Source organism: Mesoplodon densirostris, chromosome 1, assembly GCF_025265405.1.
Source record: "Mesoplodon densirostris isolate mMesDen1 chromosome 1, mMesDen1 primary haplotype, whole genome shotgun sequence".
Lineage (NCBI taxonomy): Eukaryota > Metazoa > Chordata > Mammalia > Artiodactyla > Ziphiidae > Mesoplodon > Mesoplodon densirostris.
The window spans coordinates 16,528,360-16,555,359 of NC_082661.1; the positions used below are offsets into that span (position 1 = coordinate 16,528,360).

Below are 27,000 nucleotides of genomic sequence, written 5' to 3' on the forward strand. Positions count from 1 at the left end.
GTAGTAAGGTTCTTATTTGCAGCAAAGTGGTTTTAGCGGGCTTTGTTTCTCCAGTGTATAATAAATGCTGTGCTCGGTAAATAAACATATTTCATACATTAAAAAAATTAAGATATAATTCACATGCCATAAAAATACGCCATTTTAACATGGACAATTTTGTGGTTTTTAGTGTATTCACAAAGTTGTGCAAACATCACCACTATCTATTTCCAGAGCATTTTTGTCACCCCTAAAAGCGACCCTGTATCTGTTAGCAGTCACTCCCTGTTACCACCACTCCCCAGCCCCTGGGAGCTCCTGATCTATTGATACTTTCTGTCTCTATGAATGTGCCTATTCTGGACATTTCATATAATTGGAATTACACAACACATGACCGTTTGTGTCTGGTTTCTTTCACTTAACATAATGTTTTCATGGTTCATTGATGTTGTAGAATGTTATCAGTATTTCGTTCCTTTATATGGCTATGTGGGTATGCTACATTTTGTTTATCTATTCATCAGCTGATGGACATTTGGGTTGTTTCTGTTCTAGGGTATTATGAATAATGCTGGTAGGAACACCTGTATACAAATTTTTGTGTGGACAGAAGACATATGTTTTCAATTCTCTTGGGTATATACCTAAGAGTGGAATTGCTGGGTCATATGTTAACCCTATGTTTAACTTTTTGAGGAACTGTCAAACTGTTTTCCCCAGGGACTACGCTATTTTGCATTAAAATTGCCCTTAATACAATTTTAAATTAAGTCAGAACTATTCCCCAAATATGAAATAACCGGATTTCATTAAAGTGAAAAATCCCATGTGTACATTCATGCCTGCTTATACCCTGTATCTTAATCTTCAAAACCTCGTCTATCTCTACAACTTTAAAGGTTTGCAAACATATTACATAAAGGAAGGGAGGATCTTTACTTGGTGACTTTAGTTAGCTGGTTTTGTTGTTCCTGCTACAGGTGCCTTAGGATCGCCCCCAAGCTTTGTTTGGTTGCTGTTTAAAGGTTTTTCCTCATCCAAGTTCTGTAGCCATAGATAGCAACTGAAATGAATCAGAGGATGTCAGAGATGTTCTGACTCACAATGCCCAGAAAAATCCAGCTCACAGAGGTTTGCATGTGGGCCAGTGGAGAGGGAGCATTCCCATGACATAAAATAGGTCCCTGGTGGATAAAGGTGGCTTGGGAAGAAAAGTCACATAGCTGGAGCCACTGCCAGCACCCAGCTTTCTCTCCTTGTGTCTGTCACGCCCCGGATCATGTTGTAATGTCATTTTTGACATCACTAGAATATTCTAGGATGTTTAACATTTGCTCTTTGTGTGGGGACAGTTCCCAGTTCTGTTTCATATCACTCTTTTCCCTGAAGGGCTATCATGTGGTTCTAATACGTAGCTGGATATGTTCATCTGTTATCTTTTCCTCAGGCCAGACCTGTCCTTGAAGTGACACTCAAACTCTGTAACCAGTTGGTAGCCAGCCCTGTTGGCAGGGGTACTGGCTCCTTAATAATTAACTGCCCCATCACTGAAGTCATCAATTGCTACAATATTATCATTGATGGAAATACTATGTGATGTTACTTTGTTTAGTAATACTTCAACTGAACTTGATCTTGCGTAGATCATGGTTCAGTTGGTCTATTTTAAGATTTTAAAGAGGACACGAGAAGCTACTTTCAACACGTTTCTTGGTTAGCTCTTTTATCTGGATACCAGGAGTGGTCTAGTTCATCTCCTATCTGTAGCAACTGGTGAAAAGGTGCTGAGCCCAACCAACTTTCTGTAACTTCCTGTACTTGGGGAGGACCATATTCTACTTGAAGCTTTCCTCTATCTCTTTTGCTAAACGGCAAGCATTCCTTTCTTCAAACCTTTATAGCATTTTCTCAGTACTTCTGATTCCAATCCCTTTCTACTTCCCCTTAAAGTTATATAAGTACTTGTGCTACTTGCCCTACTAGAATGTAAGCTCACTGAGGGCTTAATCTAGGCATCTTCGATCTATATATCAGTCAGCTTTATGCAGTTTTATGTATTATAGATGTTCAGTAAATGCATAATTAATGAATCAGTGGTAATTTCTTTTCATTCTTCCCTGAATTTTGCCCACTTTGCTTTCGACTGTGTGATGCTATGGCTTAATGCTGTTTTTGTTTTTGGTTTTTTTTGCGGTACGCGGGCCTCGCACTGTTGTGGCCTCTCCCGTTGCGGAGCACAGGTTCCGGACGCGCAGGCTCAGCGGCCATGGCTCACGGGCCCAGCTGCTCCGCGGCATGTGGGATCCTCCCGGACCGGGGCACGAACCCGTGTCCCCTGCATCGTCAGGCGGACTCTCAACCACTGCGCCACCAGGGAAGCCCCTTAATGCTGTTTTTATGGCTTCGTTGCTTTTTTCTGTGTGTAAATTTTTTTTTTAAATAAATTTATTTATTTATTTTTGGCTGCGTTGGGTCTTCGCTGCTCCATGCAGGCTTTCTCTAGTTGCGGCGAGCGGGGGCTACTATTTGTTGCAGTGCACAGGCTTCTCATTGCGGTGGCTTCTCTTTGCTGTGGAGCACGGGCTCTAGGCACGCTGTTTCCAGTAGTTGGGGCATGGAGGCTCACTAGTTGTGGCTCGCCAGCTCTAGAGCACAGGCTCAGTAGTTGTGGCACACAGGCCTAGTTGCTCTGTGGCATGTGGGATCTTCCCAGACCAGGGCTCGAACCTATGTCCCCTGCATTAGTAGTGATTCTTAATCACTGCACCACCAGGGAAGTCCCTGTGTGTAAATTTAATGGCCAATGAAGCATATTGGTAAATGCCCAGCACTCTTAGTATATTTTATTCAGGAAGGGAAAAATATAGTGTATAATTCAGATCCAAAACCAAGAAAAATTTAAGTTCTAAATATTTCCCTTCCTGTCCTCCCTCCAATCTCCCTAAACCTCAACAAATCCAATGCATATGCAGAGTGTTTTCTATCTTGCTGGGGAATGGTGAGAAGGGAAGAAAGGAATAAAACTACCTTTTATACCTCTTTCAAAAATACAGCCAATGTGGCATATGGCATATAGTACTAGCACAATCTTTGGTGCAGTTGTAGCAATGTGAAACTTTAAATTTTTAAAATGAAAGCCCATGTATATATGTAAATAGAATATTATTATAAAATGATTCATTTCTACAGAGCTTGATAAATGTCATAAATCACATCCTTCCCCCAAAAACATAACTGCAGTCTTAAAAGACTTTTGGGGGCATCTTGGTTTATGAGGCAGTTGTTTGTGCTAACCCCTGTGACCAGAGTTAAACCAAGGAGCCTTACTGACATATTTTAAAGGAAGAAGCACTTAGCTGCTTTCAGGAGCATTAACTCACTCATCTGATGTTTCTAGGAACCAGGTTTGACTTTTAGAGGTGAATGCCAAGGACATACGAGCATTCAAAAGAAGGAGGAATGTATATGTGTAAGAACATAGAGAGGTCTCATAGGAACCCAGGAAATGCTGAGCAGTCAGGCCTCAGGAAGCATAGAATCCCAGGCTGCTCCAGGACCATCTGTTCAGTTTTGGGGAATGTCCTATTCTCTTCCTTCCCAACTGGCTTCCTCCGACACTTTACCCCTTGGAATTTTGATATCCACATGTCTCTATGAAGCCTGCCCCTGGCCTGGCCTTACTTGATCTTTTAATACATGTACCAGCCCCTGACTAGGACTTTTCTATATGACTCTTAGTTCAGAGTCCCAGAAGTGAAAACCTAATTGACTCAGCTCCTCTTTCTCAAGGCAGGATATACATTGTAAGTGCTTGGCCAGCTGAGGTATGGGTCCCCCCTCCCCATCCAGTGTCTACTTATGATCCAATCAGCCACAGCCAAAGCATGAAGTCATATTGCTCAGTGCCCACTCAGAAGAGGGGTTGAATGGGGGCAGAAGAGGAATGATTAGGGCAAGCATCCCCCAAGGCATATCATTACCTCTGGGCAGTGACTCTGTGTTGATAATGAAAGTCTTGTCATGAGAAATTCCATGGCATTTTCATAAATATGCAGGCTCAATAACTGGAAAGAAAAATAAAACTCTATGTGGGTATCCTTGGAACCAGTGTGTCATCTCTTTTTCATTCATCAGCCTCTCTGGAGGAAAGATACTATGGAAATCCTAGATATAAATAAATGAGAAACAATTTTGGATCTTGAACCAAGAATCTGAAAAAAAAAAAAAAGAATCAGTAAAAAGGTAAAGGTGTATTAACTCCCTTTTAGAACCCGGAAGATACATTTGCCTTGTGATACCCTTTGCCTTACCAAGTCCAAGTGATGGGAGATGAAGTAGACAAATAGGGGTTAGGTTTTGCATAATCTCTAAGCAAAGATGAAGCAATTGGGTGATGTGACTTCAGGTGCTTCTGTGAGATGCCTAGATCAAGAATCTTGGACTGTCGGGTGCAAGTCATCTCTTCCTGCTGTGAAGACAAGGACAGTATCTCTCTCATACGTCTCTCCTACCCACCTCTGATATTTGTTAGTTATAATATTGTTTTCATGTTGTTCTTTGCTTTCTTTGCTCAAAAGAGCATTCCCATTCTCTTTCATAACCATAATCCAGTAATTGGGGTATCAGTTTCACATTTAATAGAATTCACTGCTCACTGCTAGTCCTTTTACTACAATATTTGCATTCCTGAGTTTATTTTGACTCACCTCACTCATCTCTTCATTGACTAGATGTTGATGTGAAGCTATTTTCCAAAGAAGCGTTCGTGGTGTTGTATTTCCTGACCACCTCTGTGTTTGTGGTTGGTTTGTCCATTGCCTTTATGTCTGAACAACATTTGGGCTGAGTGAAAGGTTCTTGCGACACACACTTTCTTTCCCTCAAGATTTTCAGATATTGCTCCGCTGTCTTCCGTGCATTAGCATTGCACTGAGAAGTCTGAGATTAGCCTGAGTTTTTCTCTTTTGATGAGTGATGGGCTTTTTCTGTCTGGATATATGGAGAATGATATCCTTTGAAGTTCAAAAGCTTAGGTTAAGACCTGGAGTTAGCATTCTGTATCAAACTTTATTAAAATAGTATCTCTACATACTTTAAATCTGCAAGTTCAGATCTATCTCTATTTCAGGGAAATTCTTGTGTATTAGATCTCTGAATATATCTTCTGCTTCTTAAATTCTCTACTTCTGGGACATAAGTTTTTTCATTTTCCTTTATTTTGCACATCTATTGATTGTCTCTCATTGTTTTAGGGTCTTTCTTCTGCACTCGTTGAGATCATCTCAAACTTTTTCCTATCCTAGGAATTAGATATTTATCTAAATAAATTAGATATTAGATATTTATCTAAATAAATTAGATATTTATCTTCTTTGGTGTCTCATTTATTCCTGTTGATCCTGTCTTGGTCCTCAGTTTCCACTTCTTATTTGTATAATCTTTTTCTTCATCTCATTCTGTTGTGTCATCATCACACACACGAGCTCTTTTTAAATTTCATTCACTAATTCAACATTTGGTACCCGTTCCCCTTCACTCTTGCCTCACACAGAAGCCAGAAGGATCCTGTGGAAATGACAATCAGATCATGCAACTTTCTCTGCTCAGAGCTTCCAATGGCTTCCCACCTCACTCACTGTAAAGCCAAGGTCCTCACATGACTGATAGGGAGGGGCCTAACTCTTCCTCTTCTCTAACCTCCCTCCACCTCACACTCCTTGAACACACCAGGTCACCTCCCTCCTTCAGACCTTTGCTCTTATTGTTCACTTGTCTGGGATGCTCTTTCCTCAAATATCCATATGGCTGCTCCCCTACCTCCTTCAGGTTTGCGCAAATGGCACTTTCTCAAAGAGGCCTTCCTCGGCCACTCACTTCAAACTACAGCTCCTTCCCCCCAACTCTCTTTCTCCAGCCTTGATTTTTCTCCATAGTACTTATCACTTCTGTCATCTACATCATATGATATATCTATATCATATGATATATATATGTATATTTTATTATATCAACCACATACACACACAACTAGAATGTAAGCTCCATCACAGCAAGGATTTTTGTCTATTGCCCTTACAGCAACATCCCAGCACCTAGAACAGTTCCTGACACTTAGTAAGCACTCAGTAAGTATTTCCTGAATGAATGAGTGGGCTGAGGTTAACTTTGTCTTCCTGGGGAGGTTTCCTAACATTGAAGTCCAGTGTTTCTTGGATGGTTGGCATCACACTGCCTTTTTCATATGGCAGCAAAGGTCGTGTGTCAAGGTATCAGGAGGGGGTCTAAATTCTTTAAGGCATTGTAAGTAAAATTCCCCACATTTGATAAGAAAAGGCTCCCTATAGCCCAAAATGGTTTTGAAAACTTGAGCTTTACAGTTTTCCATTATCCTGTTTTTGTTGTAAATTGGTGAAGCAGTGAGAAACTAAGTAATAACAATCGTTATTACCTTCCTTGAGCTCCTTCTGGATGCCAGGCACTTTCATTTCATAGAGAGCCTCTTTCAGCCTCACCCAGTACATAATTTGCAGGGTCCAGTGCAAAAGGAAAATGTGAGACCCCTCGTTCAAAGTGCAGGAATAAAGTGCCATTAAAGGTACTACAATATAAAGCTTTTTTTTCTTTATTCCACAGACTCTTTCTTACCTTGTCATAATGTTTTTATTTGCTAATTAATGTTGTCCTAAGTAAAGTAAAATTTTAAATTGTTGACATGAAGTTTGACCTTTCATGTTTACACTGTGCACCGCTCATTTTAAACTCAAATATAAGAGCACTGAACTCATTTGTGAAATTGCACAATTTATATTTCATAGATCGTAGATGCATATGTATTTCATTCTTTCCAGAAGCTTGGGAATTCTGCACCCAAATAGCTCAACTGTTTCTATTTCACTTCTTGGATGCATGCGCATTCCAGCGACACTCTCTACCTTTGGCTTACTGATGGGTAAGGAAGGACGGAAGGGAAAGGGGACAGTAGGTTGTCCTATCTTTCCTTTTGCTTCTATATCATCATTTTCAGTGTAAGTGGTTGGCTAAATAGGAAAGTTACATGAGTCAGAAAGGATATGATAGGGTCCCTTGGTCGTTTGTGTTTCCTTGAACACCTTGCCTTCTTTTTTGCATTCTGGTTTGGATGGAAAGTGACCTCTCAGTGCTGCTGTTTATTCAGTCGTAGATGTGACACACTTCCCTTGCACTCCCTGAATTCCCATGCATCACGAGTCCACTGGAATTGGGAGCTCAGGGGGCATCGCAAATACCACCTGTGAAGGGAGCAGCAGGAATGGCAGACACACGTCCTGCACCTCTCTTGTCTGCGCACACGCAGGCTCCATTATCCCATCCAACCTCACTTATAAAACACAAGCTCAAAGATAAAATTCTTACAAATCTCAATATAACAAGAGCAGAGCATTAAACCAAATGGAGGGCCCATCTGAGCACAGGTTCCTACACAGCTTCCCAGGTCGCACACCCAGGAAGCCAGCCCTGTCCTCACCACAACCTCACAAGTGGAGCATGTTACTACCGTTCACAGATGAGACTGCTGAAACCCAGAGAGAAAATAACATGCCCGAGGTCCCTGAGCCTGTGGCAGAGCTGGGACTCAAATCCTGGCTGTTTGATCAGGTTGCCTGTGTGGCCGGTTAGCATGACAAAATAACCACAGGTAGCAGGTAAGACCCCAGGGGTTTTGGCCATTTCCAAGTAATTGTGTAACCTTGGACAAGTCTGCCTTAGGACTTTAGTTTTCATCTCAATGTGAAGCTAATGCCTATTTTTTTTTCATACAAGTTATAGTTTTTCACAAACCAGAGGGTTGGTTGCATGGTCCCTTGTCTCTTTGTCCTGAGAGCTGGAGGAACTCAGCTCTCAGACGTGTGTTGGGTGACAGTGCTGTTTTTCCTGTGGCAGAACATACACTAATGGCCATGCACTTTGCATGCTTTATCTGGCCTGTCCCTCAGACGATGGCTGAAATGTCCCAGGAGAATGTGAGAGAGGTTATTTTCTGGGAGTGCGCCAGGGCCTAATTAGAGTGAAGGGGGCACATGGAGTCTTTGTCAACTTTGCAAAAATTCTGTGACCACCCCCCATACATTTTTTTTAGTTGTCTCTCTATGTAGACCACAGGAATGCTATTCCTTGAGGATGATTAGACAGGGTAGATGATTGAATTGCAACTTAAAAGACTCGAGAATGTGGATCTGGGCAAACCATCTTCCTCTGTCCAGCCAAGGATGAGCCCAGCAGGCTAAGGGGATGAGATTCACCTGGCAGGTCCTATCATAAGAAGTCCAAGAGCCAATGAAGGATAAGGTATCAGGAGAGAAGATCATTTTATACGGACAAGGCAAAATGGAACATCATTTCCATTGTGTCAAGTCTTCTGTAAATGCCAAAGAAGTTGATGTACATTGAGTGCATCTTGACTCAAAAAATGTGTGTGTGTGTGTGTGTGTGTGTGTGTGTGTGTGTGTGTGTGTGTGTGTGTAGTTGGGAACAGGGGAAGGGAGACTCTTTCATGACCTCTGTGGAATGAAGACCCAGCAAAGCAAAAGACCCAACAAAGCAAAAGACCCAACAAAGCAAAGGGAGGGCCCATGGGTTTGGATTCTGACAAGCCTCTTCCCTCAAGTGTAAAGATAATAATGTTATCTTATCCAGTTGTTAGGAGGATTAAATGAGGTGATAAATGAATGTAAAGAGAGTAGACTGGTAGCTGACACATAATAAGCACTCTGTAAATGGCGACAAAAGTGGTACTTACGATTAGTTATTAAGGAGACTTTGTAAAATGCTACCTGGTTAAGTTCCTTTCAACTCATTTCTCCCCATGATGAGTTATTGGTTTGCATCTTGGCAAATACTTTCAAGCAACCACTAAATTGATTTATATATAAGAGACTGAATTTACTTTTAATTTACTTGAGTAAGATTTTTAAATCAGCCTTTTTGATATAAAAATGAATACTTAGCATTTTGACTTACTATGGTAAGCCAGTGACATTTATTCCTTAGAATTCATCAAATATCACATTCCTACTCTGTGCCTATCACTATGTGAATACAGATATTCACATGTGATCCCTTCCCTCAGAGAGCCCACAATCTTTTGCAAAAATAGACATATAAATCCTTCATTGCAGTGTAGTAAAATTCAGAGCACTGGTGACATTAAGTACCAGCAAGAAGGGGGTGTTGCTAGGAAAGGCATCACAGCTCCAGATGATAGGAAATGACCGTTTTTCTTTCCCAATAACTGTATTTCTACCTAGAAAATATTAGGGGAAAAGATAAAGCCAATAGTAAATTGTTAGGGGGAAAAAAAGGCCTTTTTTCCCAAGTAATTCAAAGGTATTTCTGGACTTCTTGTGAACTTCTCATGTGCCTGAAATTAGGCTAAAATTCATGAAACTCTCTGTACTATCAAAAGATCCTTTGAATTCCAGTAATAGGTTCCAGTACACTTTCAGGAAAAAAGCTTGTTTTGTGCTCCCTCTGCAGTTTATATCTTTAGTGGATTATTTATAGAGAGCTTTAAATATACCTTAGTAATTTTTCCCAAGCTGCAACCTATTGTTTAGGTCCAAACTCAGAACTGGCTTCTGAGAAGGACCACGGGGAAGTTTTGGATACAAACGTAAAATAATTCTACTTGAAGAACGCATGGAAAACAAGTTTGCTGGGCATTGATTCTGTGAGATTCACATGGAAAAAATCCTAAGAATTCTCCGTTGAAAACGTGGGAGTGGGATCAAGAGGGATCAGACATTTAGGAGTTTGTGTCAGACTGTAGGAGACTTTGGAATCATCACTACTAATAAATTTTCATGAAGATTGCAGTAAATGTCAGGATGATTGTTATTTCAGCCAACTGAGAAGATGGAGGCTGTTTTGTAGATGTAGCAGCATGGGCTATAGCTGTGTTTGTAAATTTCATGTTCATTTACTTCCTGTGATGCAGGCCAATGTGCTAGGCCAGTCAGTGGTCCTTCATCACTTAAGGAGGTGGTGCAGCTCAAGCCTCATCCCAGAAAATCTGAATCATCAGACCTTGGATGGGACCAGGTGTATGCATTTAAAGCACCCCTCGTATTTTTTTATCCCTGGAGGTCTGCAGGCTGCACTCTTGGAGTCTAGCAAAGCATGAAAACCTCCTTCCCTTCATGGAGCTCACAGCCTCATTGTGGACATGAAGCCATTACTACAGGAGGATAAGCCAATCCCAAATGCTTTGTGCTACTTAAAATGCTATGTGTGGGATGTGCCTGGCTGTCATTTTATTCTATTTCTCAGGGAAATATTTAAGTACACTAATAAACATAGACACTTTCTGGGCATGTCTGCTAAACACGGGACATGCACACACCAACACAATCCATTTTGGAGGAAGGAGGCAGTATGGTTGGAAACACATCATGGCAGACTTTGAAATGCACCCAAAGTCTTTGGAACTTAATTGGTAAAGAAATAGGTAGCTCAGGTTTGAGACTCTCATCACATCACTTCTAATGTCCATTGTCCTTAGTGTGGCATTCAGACCCCTCCATGACCTGCCACCCTGGCCTGAGTTTGAACCTCTCCCCATTCCCCTTGAACAGTGAGCTTGATACCTTCTTGTCCCATGAGGAGGCCATGGAATGATCTTTCCCCCTTTCTTCATTTGGCAGCCCTCTCTTACTTCTTTACTCCTCCTAGAAGCCTCTCCTGACTCCCCAGGTTGTGCTCAGTACTGCTCTGCACCCTGTGCACCCACTTCTGTCTTTTTTTTTTTTTTTTTTTGGCCACGTTGGGTCTTCGTTGCTGTGTGCGGGCTTTCTCTAGTTGCGGCGAGCTGGGGCTACTCTTTGTTGCAGTGCGCGGGCTTCTCATTGCAGTGGCTTCTCTTGTTGCGGAGAATGGGCTCTAGGCGCCTGGGCTTCAGTAGTTGTAGCACGTGGGCTCAGTAGTTGTGGCTCATGGGTTTAGTTGCTTCATGGCATGTGGAATCTTCCCGGACCAGGGATCGAACCCGTGTCCCCTGCATTGGCAGGTGGATTCTTAGCCATTGCACCACCAGGGAAGTCCCCCACTTTGGCCTTACCACCTTCCTAATTGGGTTGAGAGTTTTTGTGTGTGAGCATATCCTCCACTAGATGGTAAGCAACTCCAGAGCAGTGATTTCTCTCTTCCTGTTTTGGTATTGCCAGCCCAGTACCTGATGTACCATAGATGACCCATAAATGTCTGCAGTGAGGTTGATAGATGTAAACATTAAATGGAAAGCAAATAACAGACTCATTCTCAAGTTTTCCTTCAGCTGGATTCTGCTAGAGAGAATTTTGAGCCCTCTTCTGCCAATGAGTCCAAAGGTGTTGAGGGATCGGTGGCCATGGAGGGGTCCTGAAATTCCTGCCCTGTGGATGCACAGGCCATAGGCAATCCAGGGCTCTGTAGGAGAGAGCAGTGAGGATGTGGACTCCATCAGGTTACTTGTTTTCTGGTTTTCCCATTTCCCTCTTAATTGGCATGGCTTCTTTGGAAGTGATGTACTCTTGATTTTTTGCCAAGAGTGGCTGTGTGCTCACAAAGCTTTTCTCTCCAACAAAATGGTTTCTGTCCTTTGGTCACTTGTGGACAACCCTGGCTTCATTTTGTGAGTGAATGACAAGGCGGCAGTGAGTCAGTTTGGGGGAATAAAACAACAAATGAACCCACGGGTTGGTGTCTGTATTATGAAGTCTTATCTCATCTGAGTGGAATGAGATTGAGATAAGTTCTTTGGAAATCTTCTCTAGAAATAAGAATAAAAAGTCCTGCTGTCTTATGAACTGTACATTTTTTATTTTTTCCTTCATTTATTTTGCTGCACTTCTTGTAGCTTTAACTGTAAAGTAGAAAATATCTATGCTTTGCTTCTGTTCCCAGAGCTCTTAATTATTTGGCCCTGAGGCCAGAGACAAAAACAATTTGGTTTTACTCTGCCACATTCCAAAAATAACTTTGGTAATACCCTCTTGGGTTATCTTAAAAGTGCAGAGTGAATGCTTTTATCCTAAAGTAGCAGTGTCTGACTGTTGGGGGGACTTTAGCTTATATGACTGTTGTTTAGCAACTAAATGCTGGTGACTCATTCACTTTGACTGTGGTACAGGAAAATTCTTTCCATGGAAAACACAGGAGGGGGGCAATCTCTCTGAACCACTATGTAGTATTTTCCTTTGGAAAAGACTTCTCTGGAAATGAATAGGCACCAGCTGTTACCCTGCTGGCGTAGTCTCCAAAGCAGCCAGTGAGCCTTCCTCAACCAGGGTTTCTGTGCAGTTTATCCACAAAGGTATACAGGTAGGTTCAGAGCTGTTAATAAATCAGTTTGGTTAATAAACTGAAATCTCAGGATTAAAAATGGTCACCCTGAATAGAAGAGAAATTGAACTAATTGCATTTACAGTATCCATAATATTTATGTATGATTTGGTTTGGACTAGAAACACAATGGTGTTTTAGTGTCACATTCCATGGGGTGTGGGGCAGGAAGGGAGAGAGAGAGGGTGAGAGAGGGAGTGCCTCAGTGAGGGGCTAATCTATTTATGCAGCAAAAATATAATAAAATAAATTCACCTGCTAGGCTCACAGCACCAAACAAATTCCAGTTCTCTGAGTTTAATTTTGCTTGTCCGCATCTCCTTGCAGGCTCTGAGGGTGTTAGGGATGGGAGAAGTAGACTGTGCAGTGCTAGCCGTGAACTTTCGGGGATAGAAAGGTCTTGTCCCCTCCTGCTCTTGAGCCCTGCCCATCCCTCTCGACCTGAGGTCGTGCTGCTCTCATGCTTGGTTCTTATTTATGAATGGAAGTTAGAGAAGCCGCTTAAAGGCTCTATAGTGCTTACACTCCAGCTGGCTGCTGACTTAGGAAAAACATGACCCTATGGGGCTGCAGTGGGGGCAGGGAGGACCGTGGGAGAAGTTTGTGTCATAGAAATGACGACCCATGGGTTGGAGGGGCCTTATTAGCCCTTTCTTACAGGCAGAGATACCCAGGCTATTAATAGTAAAGCCCTGAATCACAGATGTAGGAATGTCACAGCTGCTTGAGCTCTGCCACTGTTACCCGGCAGAAAACCAGCCCCACCCAGCGTCATTTCAGCTATAAACAACCTCGGAGGCAAAGATGAGGCATGTTGATTGACTTCATTCCTTTCTGTTACCCCAGCCCTCTTAGACCCAACACGGTACAAATATTTGCAGTAAAACAGTAGAATCCTGGCTGTGCGTTCTGGTTCTGCAGGGCGGGTTGTCTCCGAGCCACGGCATCTGCCTTTGTGTCTCTTGCTCATCACACCTCTCCCACATGGTGGGGAGAGCAAGCTAACGATCTGGGTTTCGGACACAGGTGCTGGAATGGGGTGGGCGTCGGCTTAGTGACCCCAGCCTCCACCCCACCCCCGGAAGTCACCTGCTCCCGTGAGACCAACGTGTGCTCCTGCGGGTCAGAAATCAAAAGACTTGTCACTTGTCAGGTTTCACTGTCACTGCCGGATCAGGCTTAGGCTGGTGAGCGGTGCAGGGGTGACTACCCTTCACTTTGTGGCTGGGAGGGTTCCTCCCTCATATATACACAACCCAAGAGGGGCTTGTCTAGAAAACTCTAAAGCAGGGAGAAGGGGGAAGTCAGAATCCTACCTGATAACTCAGATTTTTACTTTGATCCTGAATTTAATCCTGGATGAGGAATTGAATCCTGAAAGAGCCTCTTCCCAGGTTCCCTCTCATTGTCAGGTCGGTCCCCCGCTCCTCCCATTTCAGGAATGGGGTCGGGGAGCAGCAGGGCAAATCACAAATCATATGTCATTATTCATTTTTCATTATAACTAAGCCTCCAGGACCTTAAAAGTTGAAGAAAATGAACTTGAAGGAACCACTAGCATTATTTTTCTACCAAGGCTAATTTTATTTATTTATTTATTTGGGGGGGTAGGAATTTAACACAAGTTTACGTGCATAGATTTAAATTGCAATTTCTACAATAAAAATAGAAAGGTTACCCTTTCACTTTTTTTTTTTAACATCTTTACTGGAGTATAATTGCTTTACAATGGTGTGTTAGTTTCTGCTGTATAACAGAGTGAATCAGCTATATGAATACATATATCCCCATATCCCCTCCCTCTTGCATCTCCTTCCTACCCTCCCTACCCCACCCGTCTAGCTGGTCACAAAGCACCGAGCTGATCTCCCTGTGCTATGCAGCTGCTTCCCACTAGCTATCTATTCTACATTTGGTAGTGTATATATGTCCATGCCACTCTCTCACTTCGTCCCAGCTTACCCTTCCTCCTCCCCATGTCCTCAAGTCCCTTCTCTACGTCTGCTTCTTTATTCCTGTCCTGCCCCTAGGTCCTTCAGAACCTTTTTTTTTTTTTTAGATTCCATATATATGTGTTACCATACAGTATTTGTTTTTCTCGTTCTGACTTACTTCACTCTGTATGACAGACTCTAGGTCCATCCACCTCACTACAAATGACTCAATTTCGTTTCTTTTTATGGCTGAGTAATATTCCATTGTATGTATGTGCCACATCTTTATCCATTCATCTGTCAATGGACACTTAGGTTGCTTCCATGTCCTGGCTATTGTAAATAGAGCTGCAATGAACACTGTGGTACATGACTCTTTTTGAATTATGGTTTTCTCAGGGTATATGCCCAGTAGTGGGATTGCTGGGTCATATGGTAGTTCTATTTTTAGTTTTTTAAGGAACCTCCATACTGTTCTCCATAGTGGCTGTATCAATTTACATTCCCACCAACAGTGCAAGAGGGTTCCCTTTTCCCCACACCCTCTCCAGCATTTATTGTTCGTAGATTTTTTGTTGATGCCCATTCTGACTGGTGTGAGGTGATACCTCATTGTGGTTTTGATTTGCATTTCTCTAATGATTAGTGATGTTGAGCATCCTTTCATGTGTTTGCTGGCCATCTGTATATCTTCTTTGGAGAAATGTCTGTTTAGGTCTTCTGCCCATTTTTGGATTGGGTTGTTTGTTTTTTTGATATTGAGCTGCATGAGCTGCCAAGGCTAATTTTATTTATTCAGTTGGTCTGAAAGAAGCTGAATTGACAGCAGCAGTAATAGGAGGCTAATAAGCTAACAATTGACTAGTTTTCCTTATTGGAACAGTCCCTGGCTTGCCCCTCGGCCCCCCTCTTCTGGCAATCATTTATCAGACCCCGGGAGGGGGCCAGGGCTCCAGAGCATTTTGATGCCCATTTTCCCGGCTCGAGGAATGCTACGTGGTGTCAGTGACCAGAGATTAGGACACTGGAATTTTGCATTTGTTACAGCAGCAGCTGTAGTGAGTGGCTGAGGCCGAAGGGCAGCGTCCCCCCCCGGCCCCCCCGCAGCAGGGCGCGGCCACCACTCGGCAGCGATCGCTGGGGCGGGCACCGGAGCTCGCTCGGCCTTCCAGACGGGAGGGGGGCGGGATTTTAGAAAGAAGCCCCGGACTTGGCAAGTGGATGCCCCGGCTCTTCCTCGCTGCCTCTGCCACAGCCGATCTGCCTGCCCAGGGGCGCTCCCACTCCTAGACTTTGTTCCTGTTTCCTTCGGCGCTGCTCGCCAAAGGCCCTGGTTGCCATGGTGAAGGAGAAAGGTAATTATAAATATCGATCACTGTGCATGGTTGCAGAAGTTGGACTGGTGCTTCAGGGCTCGGCCACCTAATGGGGGATGATCAATGGAAAGCCGGGCAGACATGTTCCTGGTGTGAGAATCTGTATTGTGATGTCCGGGTTTCCACAGAAGGGAGACTTACTTCATCAAGAACCTTTCATTTAGCCACGGCGTCGTCAGAAGCACATCCTATTTCTGGAGTGTTTGCACAGCCGAGCTCCCGGGCGCGCGTCTCTTTTGCCTGACATTGCATTTTGAATTTTTGGTTGTGTTTGAGCCTTGCCTTCCTGCCCTCATCCTAGCCTCCGTTCTTCCTCACTTACCCCCACCCAAATCAATAAATTAATGAAGATGTGTAATGAAAGGACCCTTCTACCACGTCTGTGCTGTGTTGGCATCTGCCCAAGCCTAGCTGGACTGGCTGGAAGTTCGAAGCGGGCTGTCTTAAAGGTTCCAGGTGTGCCTCTCTAATAACCTGTCATTTCAGTGGCATCCCTAATCAAAACTCCAAACACCTTAAAGGATGCTTAACATGTCAAAGGTGGCAGATTATGTCTTAAGAAGAAAGTAAAAAGGGAGAGGGCAATCATGCTCTGCACAGGTGTGCAGTATTTATGCACTGGGCGTGGTCCTGAAATGGAAGTTAAATCTTTCAGAATTGAATTGTAGTTTAAATAGTTTGTTTATCTGGGAAATATAAAAGGGCACCACAGTGTTTGATTTTAATTATCCAAGTAATATATAAATATGTCTTAACGTTAAGAAAAGTGAAATGTCACAGGAGACTATGAAAGATGAAATCTCCTTGCCCCTACCCTGTACACCTCAACTCCCCTTTCTCTCTTGAGGCAAAATTGTTAATAGTTACTGTGCATCCTTTTAGACCTTCTAGACAGGAATAAGATAGATAGATGAGAGATAGACAGATAGATAGATAGATAGATAGTATTTAAAAAGGATCATTCTTTGATCATTTTCTGTGACTTGATTTTTTTTCCCTTAATATGTCTTCAGTACCTTTACAACATGATTTGATAGTGTGAGTAACCACCGTTTAATTTTGCTTTTTTGGTAAGCTTGGATTTATTCTACCACATTTTCTGACTGTGGATGTACTTTTCTCCATAAACACAGATGTCTGCTCTTTGGGGGCTGTCTTGAACATTTCAGCGATTTATCTTTATCTACTTTCTCGTAAAGCCCCTACAGGGAATAAATATTAGGTGAACGTGCTGAACTCAAATTGATCCCTATTGCTGGAAACTCAGTTCAGGTTTATTATGCTAATGGGTGGATGGAGAAATAGGATCGTGACAGCTAAGTGTGTTAAGACCACACCTTAGGACAAAGAGAAACAGCTTCTTCTCTATCCATTCTGCTCCTGTGTATCTTTCATAAATCACGTTGTTTAGCTTTGGTTTTTCATGGACTAAGGGGTAATTGAGTGAAATGATTTGGTGCAAATATAGGTGCTTCTAATAATGTTTCCTCTCTTTTTGGGGTGGTACCGGGAACCCTCAGAGTAACAGGTAAAGATGGTGACATTTAATCAAGGTCAGGTCTCTTCATTTTTACCTCTCCCACAGAGGAGAGAAACAACCTGGCTCTGATCTCTGTTGCTAATGGATTTGAGTTCTTTTCCCCAACAGGAGTAATTTATGAGTGATGGGAAAGGGGATTGTAAAAGCCACTTCCCGATTCCATCCCCCAGGGGTCCATGGAAGCTCCAGACTTGCTGTATGTGGTGAATGTATTATAGATCAGTGGTCCCCGAATAGCAGCTCTTTTTAAGCCATTGCAGACTTCCCAAAGCTCGGGTTGCCTGGGTTCACATTTGCTTTACAAGTCAGTAGCCACTTTCTGACGGGAACACTTTGGACAGGGCACCGAGAGGTCACATACTAGTATTATCTTAGCCCTTAGCCACTGATTAAAGGCTGTTCCTTTTTTATTTTGAGGTCTGTGTCAGTCTCCACTTCTGTCTCCCAGCTTCCTGATTGCATTGACCTCAGCCAACAGCAGGGGAAGGCAGGGTTTTTGGTGGGTACACAAGCGCTTCCGTGGAAAGAAAGGAATTTCATTATAGCTTTTAAAGCGAGAAGGGCACAGCAAAGCACGTAGTCAGACATTCATCCTAGAGTGAGAAAACTGGGCTTCAGAAAGGGTAGGTGAATTGCTCAAAATCACACAGCGGGTAATTGGACCAAGCGCTCATCCTCTGTGTTCCATCAAAGCGGAACATGGCTCAGTGTCTGCATTTACTAAAGTGTGTGGACACCCATTGGCTCCGTCACTAGACAGCGAGCCTCTCAGAAGCAGCCCTGTGTCTCTATCTTTAATCTTCCAGTTCATAGCTTGGTGCCTGCCCATCGTAGATTCTCACAGTTGAAACAGGTTGGCCTGTTGTCAGAGCTGGATGCAGAACCTGTGTCTTCTTGATTCTGAGATCTTTCTAGTCCTCTCCATTTTCTCTTGCTGCCAGAGAGGCCTAGCTTCTTCCTTTCTCCTGGAGCTGACACGAATCAGCCTTGAGCGAGCTTGGATCACGGCAGCATCCATCCTGAGGCACATGGGAAGCCCTCTGAAGGAGTGACATAGATTCCCTGTTGCTCACCTCTTAGAGATGGTTTAGCTCACACTGATTTGCACCACCATTTTCTCTCCTAGGTAAAGTTTCCATGTATCTCTCGGCTTGGGATTGACGCTGACTGGAAAGAAAGCATGCTGGTAGATCACACCTCTACAGGTGTGGAATGACATTTGCCAACATGCTTTGACCCTCATTCTCTTCTCTTCTCCTAACCAGGTGCCCACCCATTTCCAGTTGCAGAGACTTATTGATCTGGGAATCTTGATGAAATGGTTATTTCTCTGACGCGTTCAATGGCGTCTTACCCTTGCTGTGTCCTGTAACAAAGAAGCAGGAGAGCTTTTGTGGGTTTATCACTCAGTATCTGTCTTTCTGAATACACTTTCATCAACCTCAATTCCAGAGCCCACTCTACTCATTTAAAAACTGTAATTGTCTAGCTTATGTGTGTTCTAGTACAAGTTTAAAAAATGAACACAAAAGGGATTTATTATTCCTTTTTGTTAGAGAAAACAAGAATAAGCAAATACTAGAGATTACGTTGTATAAACACTCATTTATTTAAATAATAAGGGGGGGCTTATGGTTTGGAAATCATGTAAAAGGATAAAAATTTAGCAGCGAGGGAGTCACATCAAGGAAAACAGAGTTCTACATTTGAGCACATCATTTTTTGTTTATTTTGTTTCTCAGAAGTTTTCTGTCACTGTTAGATGACCCAACTTGCTTTTATTTATTTTTTAAATAAATTTATTTATTTATTTTGGCTGCGTTGGGTCTTCACGGCTGCACGTGGACTTTCTCTAGTTGCGGCGAGCGGAGGCTACTTTTTCTTCGTTGTGGTGCGCGGGCTTCTCATTGTGGTGTCTTCTCTTGTTGTGGAGCACGGGCTCTAGGCGCATGGGCTTCAGTAGTTGTGGCACGTGGGCTCAGTAGTTGTGGCGCACGGGCTTAGTTGCTCCACGGCCTGTGGGATCTTCCCGGACCAGGGATCGAACCCGTGTCCCCTGCATTGGCAGGCAGATTCTTAACCACTGCGCCACCAGGGAAGTCCCCCAACTTGCTTTTAAGGTAGAGCAGAACCCAGTGAAACTCATTCTAGTTCACCCTCAGTGGAGAGACGTTCATCCTCCACCTGACATTCAGGTATATGAGACACACACACACAAACACACACACACACACGGAGCAATCTTGTTTCTTAGCAACTTCTGAGAACAGTGGTGTACTGGGTCTCAGGTGTGTCCTACAGACTGGCACCAAAGTAATCCTCTTAGGATGCTGATGTCATCATATTTCCAGCTCAGAAACCTAAATGAGTGACGAGGTAAAGTTCAAGGCTTCCTGCTAATCATTGAGGATTCTCCCCAAGTCCTGAAATTACCTCCTCCCCACCGCTATCTAAGACAATCTTGTTTTTTGTGTGTGTGCTTTTATTTATTTATTTACGTCTTTATTGGAGTATAAGCGCTTTACAATGGTGTGTTAGTTTCTGCTTTAGAACAAAGTGAATCAGTTATACATATAGATACATTCCCATATCTCTTCCCTCTTGCATCTCCCTCCCTCCCACCCTCCCTATCCCACCCCTCTAGGTGGTCACAAAGCACTGAGCTGATCTCCCTGTGCTATGCGGCTGCTTCCCACTAGCTATCTATTTTACATTTGGTCGTGTATATATGTCAATGCTACTCTCTCACTACATCCCAGCCCCCCTACCCTCCCTGTGTCCTCAAGTCGGTTCTCAACGTCTGCATCTTTATTCCTGCCCTGCCACTAGGTTCTGTTTTTGTTTTTAATGTTACTATTAAATCTGCCAGTTATCGAAAATATACTATACTACTCTGTGTTGAAAGCTTTACGTACATTGTCTCTAATCTATGAAACCATCCAGGTCAGTGGTACTCCTCCCCTTTAATAGATGAGGGAGAGGAGGCTCACAGGAGTTTAGAAACTTGCCAGGGATCACTTAGCTAGAAAGTAGAAGAGCTGATTTTCTACCCAGGCCTCTCTGGCTCCAGAATCTGTGCTAACTGTACTTATGGTACCTCCCCCCCACTTTTCCTATTTGAATAATCATGGTGGTATCTTCCTTCTCCATCCTGGGTCATTCTGCCCATCTTGTCCTGGTAAGAAATATATATAGTCTCCTTTTCTGTATCTGCCCAAGACCTAACTCAAGTTCTGCTTCCTAACAGTGCTTTACAAAGGCCCGTCCCTTCTGTATGTTCTTCTAGAGTTACTCTGAACACTTAAGTAAACACCAGAGAAATTATACAACAATATAATCATCACCTGTATGACTTAAGGAAGAGTGTCTGTCTCTCCCTAAGGAGTTGTTGACTTCATATGTTGTCTTATCAAACAACCTTTAGAGTTGCCATGTGTTGTTGCCTCTAATGGTATCTGTTCTTCCCCCCCCATCCCACTCCTTCCAAAACCCACACCCACACAAACACTACCCACTCAGGTGCGTGCACACTGCCTAAGGTAATCAAAACCCATTTCTGTTCCATCCTTGGGGAAGTCTGAGAACAGATCATTCTCTGCAGTATAATAATTCATTATCCATCCAAGTTGCCTTCCAGGCCCCGTGTTGGTGTAAAATAGCTTCTCTTAGATTCAGTTTTCCAACCCTGCTTCCCAGGTTGATGCTTCATACCCCACCCCTACCTGTGCCTGGCATTGTCTAGGTTCTTCATTTTTCCTTAACTTGAAAAGCCCCAAGTTTTTCAAGGGACACCAATGACAGGGATATTTCCTAAGTAAGGTCTAAAGGGAAACTATTGATTTAAGGAGACACCACGATGCTCTAAGCTTCAGAATACATTGTCTTGATCTGTGACTTATGCACACAACTCAGTTGTGAACTTTGAATCTTTGGAGGGAGAGGAGTTGGAGTTTTGTCATCATATTCCACTCGAGAGGATAAAAAAACCAAGTGTGGATTTCTCTTACTGTTTTATAAATGAAATAGTACTACTCTCACTAGGAAGTACGGCTCTGCTCTGGTTTTCTTCACAACCGAAGGGCTGTCTGGGTGGTGGCATTTCTAACGCTAAGGGAAAGAACTTCACATTAAAAAACAAAAAAAAAATCACAACAAATCCCTGCCCTGTGCCACCTACTCACTGATGTCTAAAAATGTTTATCCAGAGAGAAAAAAAAAGACTTTGTTTCCACAATTAGACTTCAGGCTGAATGTGGAAAGAAATCTGAGAGAAGGAACACATTGGCTTAAATTTACCCGCTCTTGAGAACACCTCAGCTGGTTGGGCCACTGAGATGGGTGGTCTTCTTTATCCATTCATCTGTCGATGGGTATTTAGGAGAAACCCTTTTTTAAAGGACAAGAACTTGACTTTCCAAAGTCCTGCAGAAAAGACATCCTCAGTGAGACTCACCCTACCAAGAGCAAAATCTTGTGCACCGATCCTCTGTGAGGAGGTGGCTCCTCTGTGTCATCATCATATTCACAGCTCCCGGGAGGCAAGCAGGAGGGCCCTCATAGTGTTTGCATCTCGTATGCCAAAGCCGAAATGCTGAGTATTTTCCTGGGCCAGCATTAGAGAGTCAGAGGACCTTTCAGAAGGTTCAGTGATGGGTGAGTGGTGCAGGATTTCTTCCCATTGTGGTTGAGCCTGATCTGGGCACACCACAGTGGAAACCAGCCCAGCTTCCTATTTCATTGTGTGTTGGTGTGATGGTGACTCATACCGAGAGGTATGTTTATCCCAAACTGGCAGGGGCTGTGTATTCAAGGGCAAATTTTGTTAACGGTGGGGAGGGTGAATATTTGTATGCATGACCTCTTTTCTCTGAAACGTTGTATTTGCGTTCACACTGACATGATTAATGCTATTATGGTCCAGTGTGCCCTGAGGGGCCCCAGGGTTGAGTTTCTGTGTCCCATTGCAATCCAATAGGCTGACTTATTTGAATACTTGGACTTAACTGTGAAGATGCTGGTTTTCTTAAGACTTCCAGGGAAATTGCTATATCTAGGGCAGTGGTTCTCAACTGTTAGCAGGCATCAGAACCACCTGGAAGGCTTGTAAGAACAGGGATTTCTAGGTCCTGCTCCCAGAGTTCTGATTCAGTAAGTCTGAGGAAGGGCCTGGGGTTTTGCATTTCTAGCAATTCCCAGGTGATGTTGACGCTTGTGGTCCGGGGACCATACTCTGACACTGTCTAGGTAATCCATGGTTTCTGTGGGTAAAATGATCAGCCTTCCAGGCAGAGAAGTGAGAACTTTTATATAAGTAGCCTCTCCATTCTCTTTTGCTAATTTATCTTGCTTACAATGCAGACAGCAAAGAGAAGGCCAAGAGCATTGTTCTCACTCTGACTCTCCTGCGTCGTAGAATAAAGCTATAGTTCATTAAAAAAAAAAAAAAAAAAAAGACCTTCTGGGAGATCTGAGTGGCCAGGAAACTGCTGTTAGTATATGACACTGGATGGGCAGAGAGTGGGCATGGGAGGAAGTTACAAGGTGCCTTTCCCTGGGAGTGAGTTGGCGTTCAGCTTGACTTGGGGAAGGCAGGGAGTCAAGGCACAGGAGTGCCACTCTGTAACCATCATTCCTAGTTCTAGAAGGGTTAGGTGAACATTTTTACTGGGGTTCATACACCTTTTTGGAATCTTTTGTAAAAGATAGTTTCAAAGGAGCCAGGATAGTCTTTGAGGAGCTAAAACATAGTATTAAAACCTGGAGCATTTCACCCACCTCCACTATATTGGTCTGTATTCTAGATGTCTGGATTCTGTCTTGTCATTCAACAACATTGATTGTTTAACAGTCTGTATTCACAATGCTATTTGAAACATTGTGCAGGGAGAAACTTAAGAAAAATTAAGACAAATAGAGAATGGTAGAAAAAGGTAGCACGGTTATTTCACCGTGGAGTATCTGATGGGAAATGAGAGAGAGGGCTGAGTACCCCTCAGAAAAATGGCAGGAGCTGCGGGTTCCCAGGTCCGTGGAGGGTCCCCTAAGTGACACGTGGAGCTAGATGAGTGTCTGCTGGATTGCTGTGTGTCACTCATGGGAGCCCTGTCTGGACAGCCATCGAGGAACTTTTTTAGGGCCGACAGTGGGAATGGTATCTGCTGGACTGGGTTCAGTGGTGCAGTTCCTGCTCAACTGGAAGACGCTGCCAGTCCTGCCATGTGTGAAGAGCCCAGCCTGAAGCAATGAACCATAGCAACGGGCTTCTTGAGCGCATCACAAATTTACTGAGGTCTACTCTCCACAAGGCATTTCGGGGGTAACCTGATACACTGAAAAGGTCCTACCTTCAGTAGGTTAATGAATTAGCCATTGTGGGGAGGGGTGCTGATTGAAAAGAGAGGCAACACAAGGTGATCAGAAGGGGTATAAATGGTATTCTCTTGGGGTTCAAAGGAAGGAAGAGTTAGTGTTTCAAATGAATCAGAAAAGGAAGCATTTAAGATTGACCTTGAAGGGTTCTGTTAATTTCTTCCTGTTAGGGATGGTGTTTAATTCAATTCGTACTCAGTATACAGTGTCTGCTCCATAGTAAGTGCTCAGTGAATGTTGAACGAACTAACAAGTGGATGAAGGATGCGTATGGGTGCGGGAGGTGGTTATCCTTGTTTAAATGTTTATTCAGAACCTAATAAGAGATGAGCTGTCTAGGTATAGAAACAAATAATGTAGTTCTTGACCTGAAAGCACTCACATTCTAGCAAGGAACGTAAACACAGAAGTGATTATGATATAATGTGAAATGTATGCAGCAGAGAACTCAAAGTAATATGGGGCTGCAGTGCAGGGAGTGATTAATTCTCCTGGGAGGTCATGGCAAGCGAGGCTTTGAAGGTTGAACAGGAGTGCAACAAGTGAATAAAGGGGAAATGAGAGAAAGGTTTCCAATTGTCAAAACAGAAGCCATGGAGGAAACGCAGCCAGCTGAGTTTGGCAGGAACTACTATTGGTCACGCGACTGCAGTGAACGGGAGGAAGGGTACGTGGAGGGCTTTGCAGGTCAGGTTGAGTTGAGGATGGTTAGAACCAAAGGCTATACATACAGATGCCTCCAAGAATCAGGCAGGTGACCTAAATGAATGGAGATTAGGACAAACTGGACAGCAGGGACCCCTCTACAGCGAAAAGCCACTCTGTTGCTCTATCCTGGTTCCCACGAAACTAGGAATGGAGGCATGTAGGCCACGTGACCAGGCCTTCCAATTTCCAAGAGTGACTAGAAATAGGGGTTTTTATGTAAAATCTCCAGATGCTTAAATGTTGGCAAATGATTCAACTTTCTCTTCAAAAAACTCTTTGTGTAGGCCAAACAAAACATGTCTGCGGGCAGGACTCAGCCAAGGGGCCTTCCGGTTGTGGTCTGGGGCTTAACACAGGGCTCAGCAAACCTACTCACAGTAAGAAATCCATTTTGACACATCAAGACTCAAGACTTGTGCGCTTATGCATATAAATGGCTACAGAAAAAGTCACATGAAGCAATACTTAACCTTTACTCTCTGCTCTTTTCTAGCCTCTCCTATTTTTTTTAACTAAGCTGGTCGTGATCCATTGAACCGATATCCTGTTTCACTGGGTCAAGACCTGAAGTTTGAAAACCATTGGTTTAGAACATCTACACTAACTAAAGTTTTATTGGATGGAAACAGAACAAGGTACTTTCTTGGGCAACCATGTTTCTATCCTGGACACTTACAACTGTGCTTTAATATGTACGTTTTGGTCATTTTGGTTAAGCTGGATTTCTTGACTTGCAACTGGAGAAGTTTTGACAGAATAATTTTGGAATCTTTTAGTGATCATTTTATCCTAAACAGAAGTTGGCCAGAATTTGATGTCCTCTTTTGGGGTGCTTGTCATCTTTTGGGTCAATTAAGGACTGACCCAGCTGTTAAATTCAGAGTAAAATGCTACGTGGTTGAATTTCAGCAGAAAGGCCAAAGGAAACCCCCATTCAGGCCTCATTAGCATCTAAGCCTGATATTTCTGGAATGACTTTTTCATTTAGAAGAATTTCCCCCTATGATTCCACATCACCTGTCTGCTCGCCTGGTCCCCTTGTTTTTGCATCACAACCAGGGAGAGTAGAACAAGTTCAGGGCTTGGGCAGTCTGTCAGGTACCACGTCACCCATCATCGGTGCAACATCTCTTCTCCTCCATTGGTTGGGCACCATGTGCTATATAGCATTCAGTTTTGACATATCAGAGTATTTCAAGAAATATTATAACGTAGGGGCTTAGGAGAGAGTTCACCCCTCTCTTGGAATGTCTGAGAGGTGAGTTGTCATAACAAGCCTCCCGTGCAGCAGGAAAAGCATAACCTTTCTTTGGGTTCTGGGTGTGTCTGCCATCACCCCTATCTTGAGTTGGAGGCACCCCTGCAAGATGCAACAGGGCTCAAAAAGAGCTTGGACTATGAAACAACAGCACCAGAGTGGCTTCTTGCCGTTGGAAGGTGTGGCCGTGATGGAGAGACCCCTAGGGAAAGGCCATGCTTAACATGAGAGCCCAGGGACCACGGTGAGGTGGCGCTGATATGGTGGCTTTGCTTAATAGGTAGGCAGAGAAGCCAGGTGCTAAACATGAATCAAACAAACAAGGCCAGACAGAGAGCGGCAACCTACAAAGACAGAGAGTGTCCCATACGATACTACCAGGGGTGGGGAGCCAGTGCAGGGCAAGACCATGAGGAGCAGTATTTGAGGTGGGAAGGCTCCCTTTCTTTACAGGATCTGTGTGTCACCTCCCTCCAGGGCCCCGTTCTCATTCTCCTGCGGGGGAGCGGCCCCCTCTGGAGTTGTGCAGCCACAGCCTGCACATCTTCTTTCCCCAGAGGCAGCGCTGCCAGGCAGTGAATGCTGGGGTTAGTATCAGATGAATCATGTCTCCAGAGGACGTGGAGCCAAGCTCTTCCCCTGTGTGAGATTTGATTTTTTCTTCAGTGAAAATAGCACTGAGAACACCCACTTTTCTCTCTGGGTGTGGAGGTTTGATAAGTTTGAGCTCTGGAAAGAATTATTGGTTAGATCTACAACAAAAACCGTTAAAAAAATAAAAATAAACATGATGGATTGTTCATCAGAAACCAGGCTAGTGGGAGAAAAGGAAATGATGACATCTAGGAGAAAAAAAAAAGTTGTACAAGAAAGGGGCTGTATTCACAGATTGCACTGCAGGTTCTAGTCGAACGATAATTACATTCTCAAAGTGTAAACGCTGACCACAGTTAATTGAAAATGTGGTTTAGCCATATTAGTAAGAACAAGATGTTAATAAGTAGTGACTGAGTTGGTATGAGAATGTAGCAATAAGAGTAGCAGTAAGAATTTCTTAAGACTAAGAAACAGAGCGATGAAGACCAGGAAAAACACCAAAAGTTGAACGCGTCTGCTTATGGTGAGCACAGAGGAGTGAAGGTGGAGAGGTGGGAGGAGAGGTGAGGCAGGCAGTTGCCATCGTGCATTATAAGTATATGTGTTTTGGTTTTGTTTTTGTTTTTTTTGCGGTATGCGGGCCTCTCACTGTTGTGGCCTCTCCCGTTGCGGAGCACAGGCTCCGGACGCGCAGGCTCAGCAGCCATGGCTCACGGGCCCAGCCGCTCCGCGGCATGTGGGATCTTCCCGGACCGGGGCACGAACCCGTGTCCCCTACATCGGCAGGTGGACTCTCAACCACTGCGCCACCAGGGAAGCCCAGTATATGTGGTTTTTATGCATAGAAGCCTTCTTAGTTTCTTAAACTTTGATAAAAAT

General features: G+C 43.5%; 1 protein-coding gene across 1 annotated transcript in view; it reads left to right on the forward strand.

Annotated features, from left to right (window-relative positions):
* Positions 1 to 15,474: 15,474 nt before the first annotated feature.
* The window catches only part of ABLIM1 (actin binding LIM protein 1), a 186,493-nt gene continuing 174,967 nt past the window's right edge, over positions 15,475 to 27,000 (forward strand). The window contains exon 1 of the mRNA XM_060099208.1: positions 15,475 to 15,628. Within this exon, the coding sequence (XP_059955191.1) occupies positions 15,613 to 15,628 (16 nt within the window). The 5' untranslated portion in view covers positions 15,475 to 15,612. The remainder of the gene's footprint in view (positions 15,629 to 27,000) is intronic.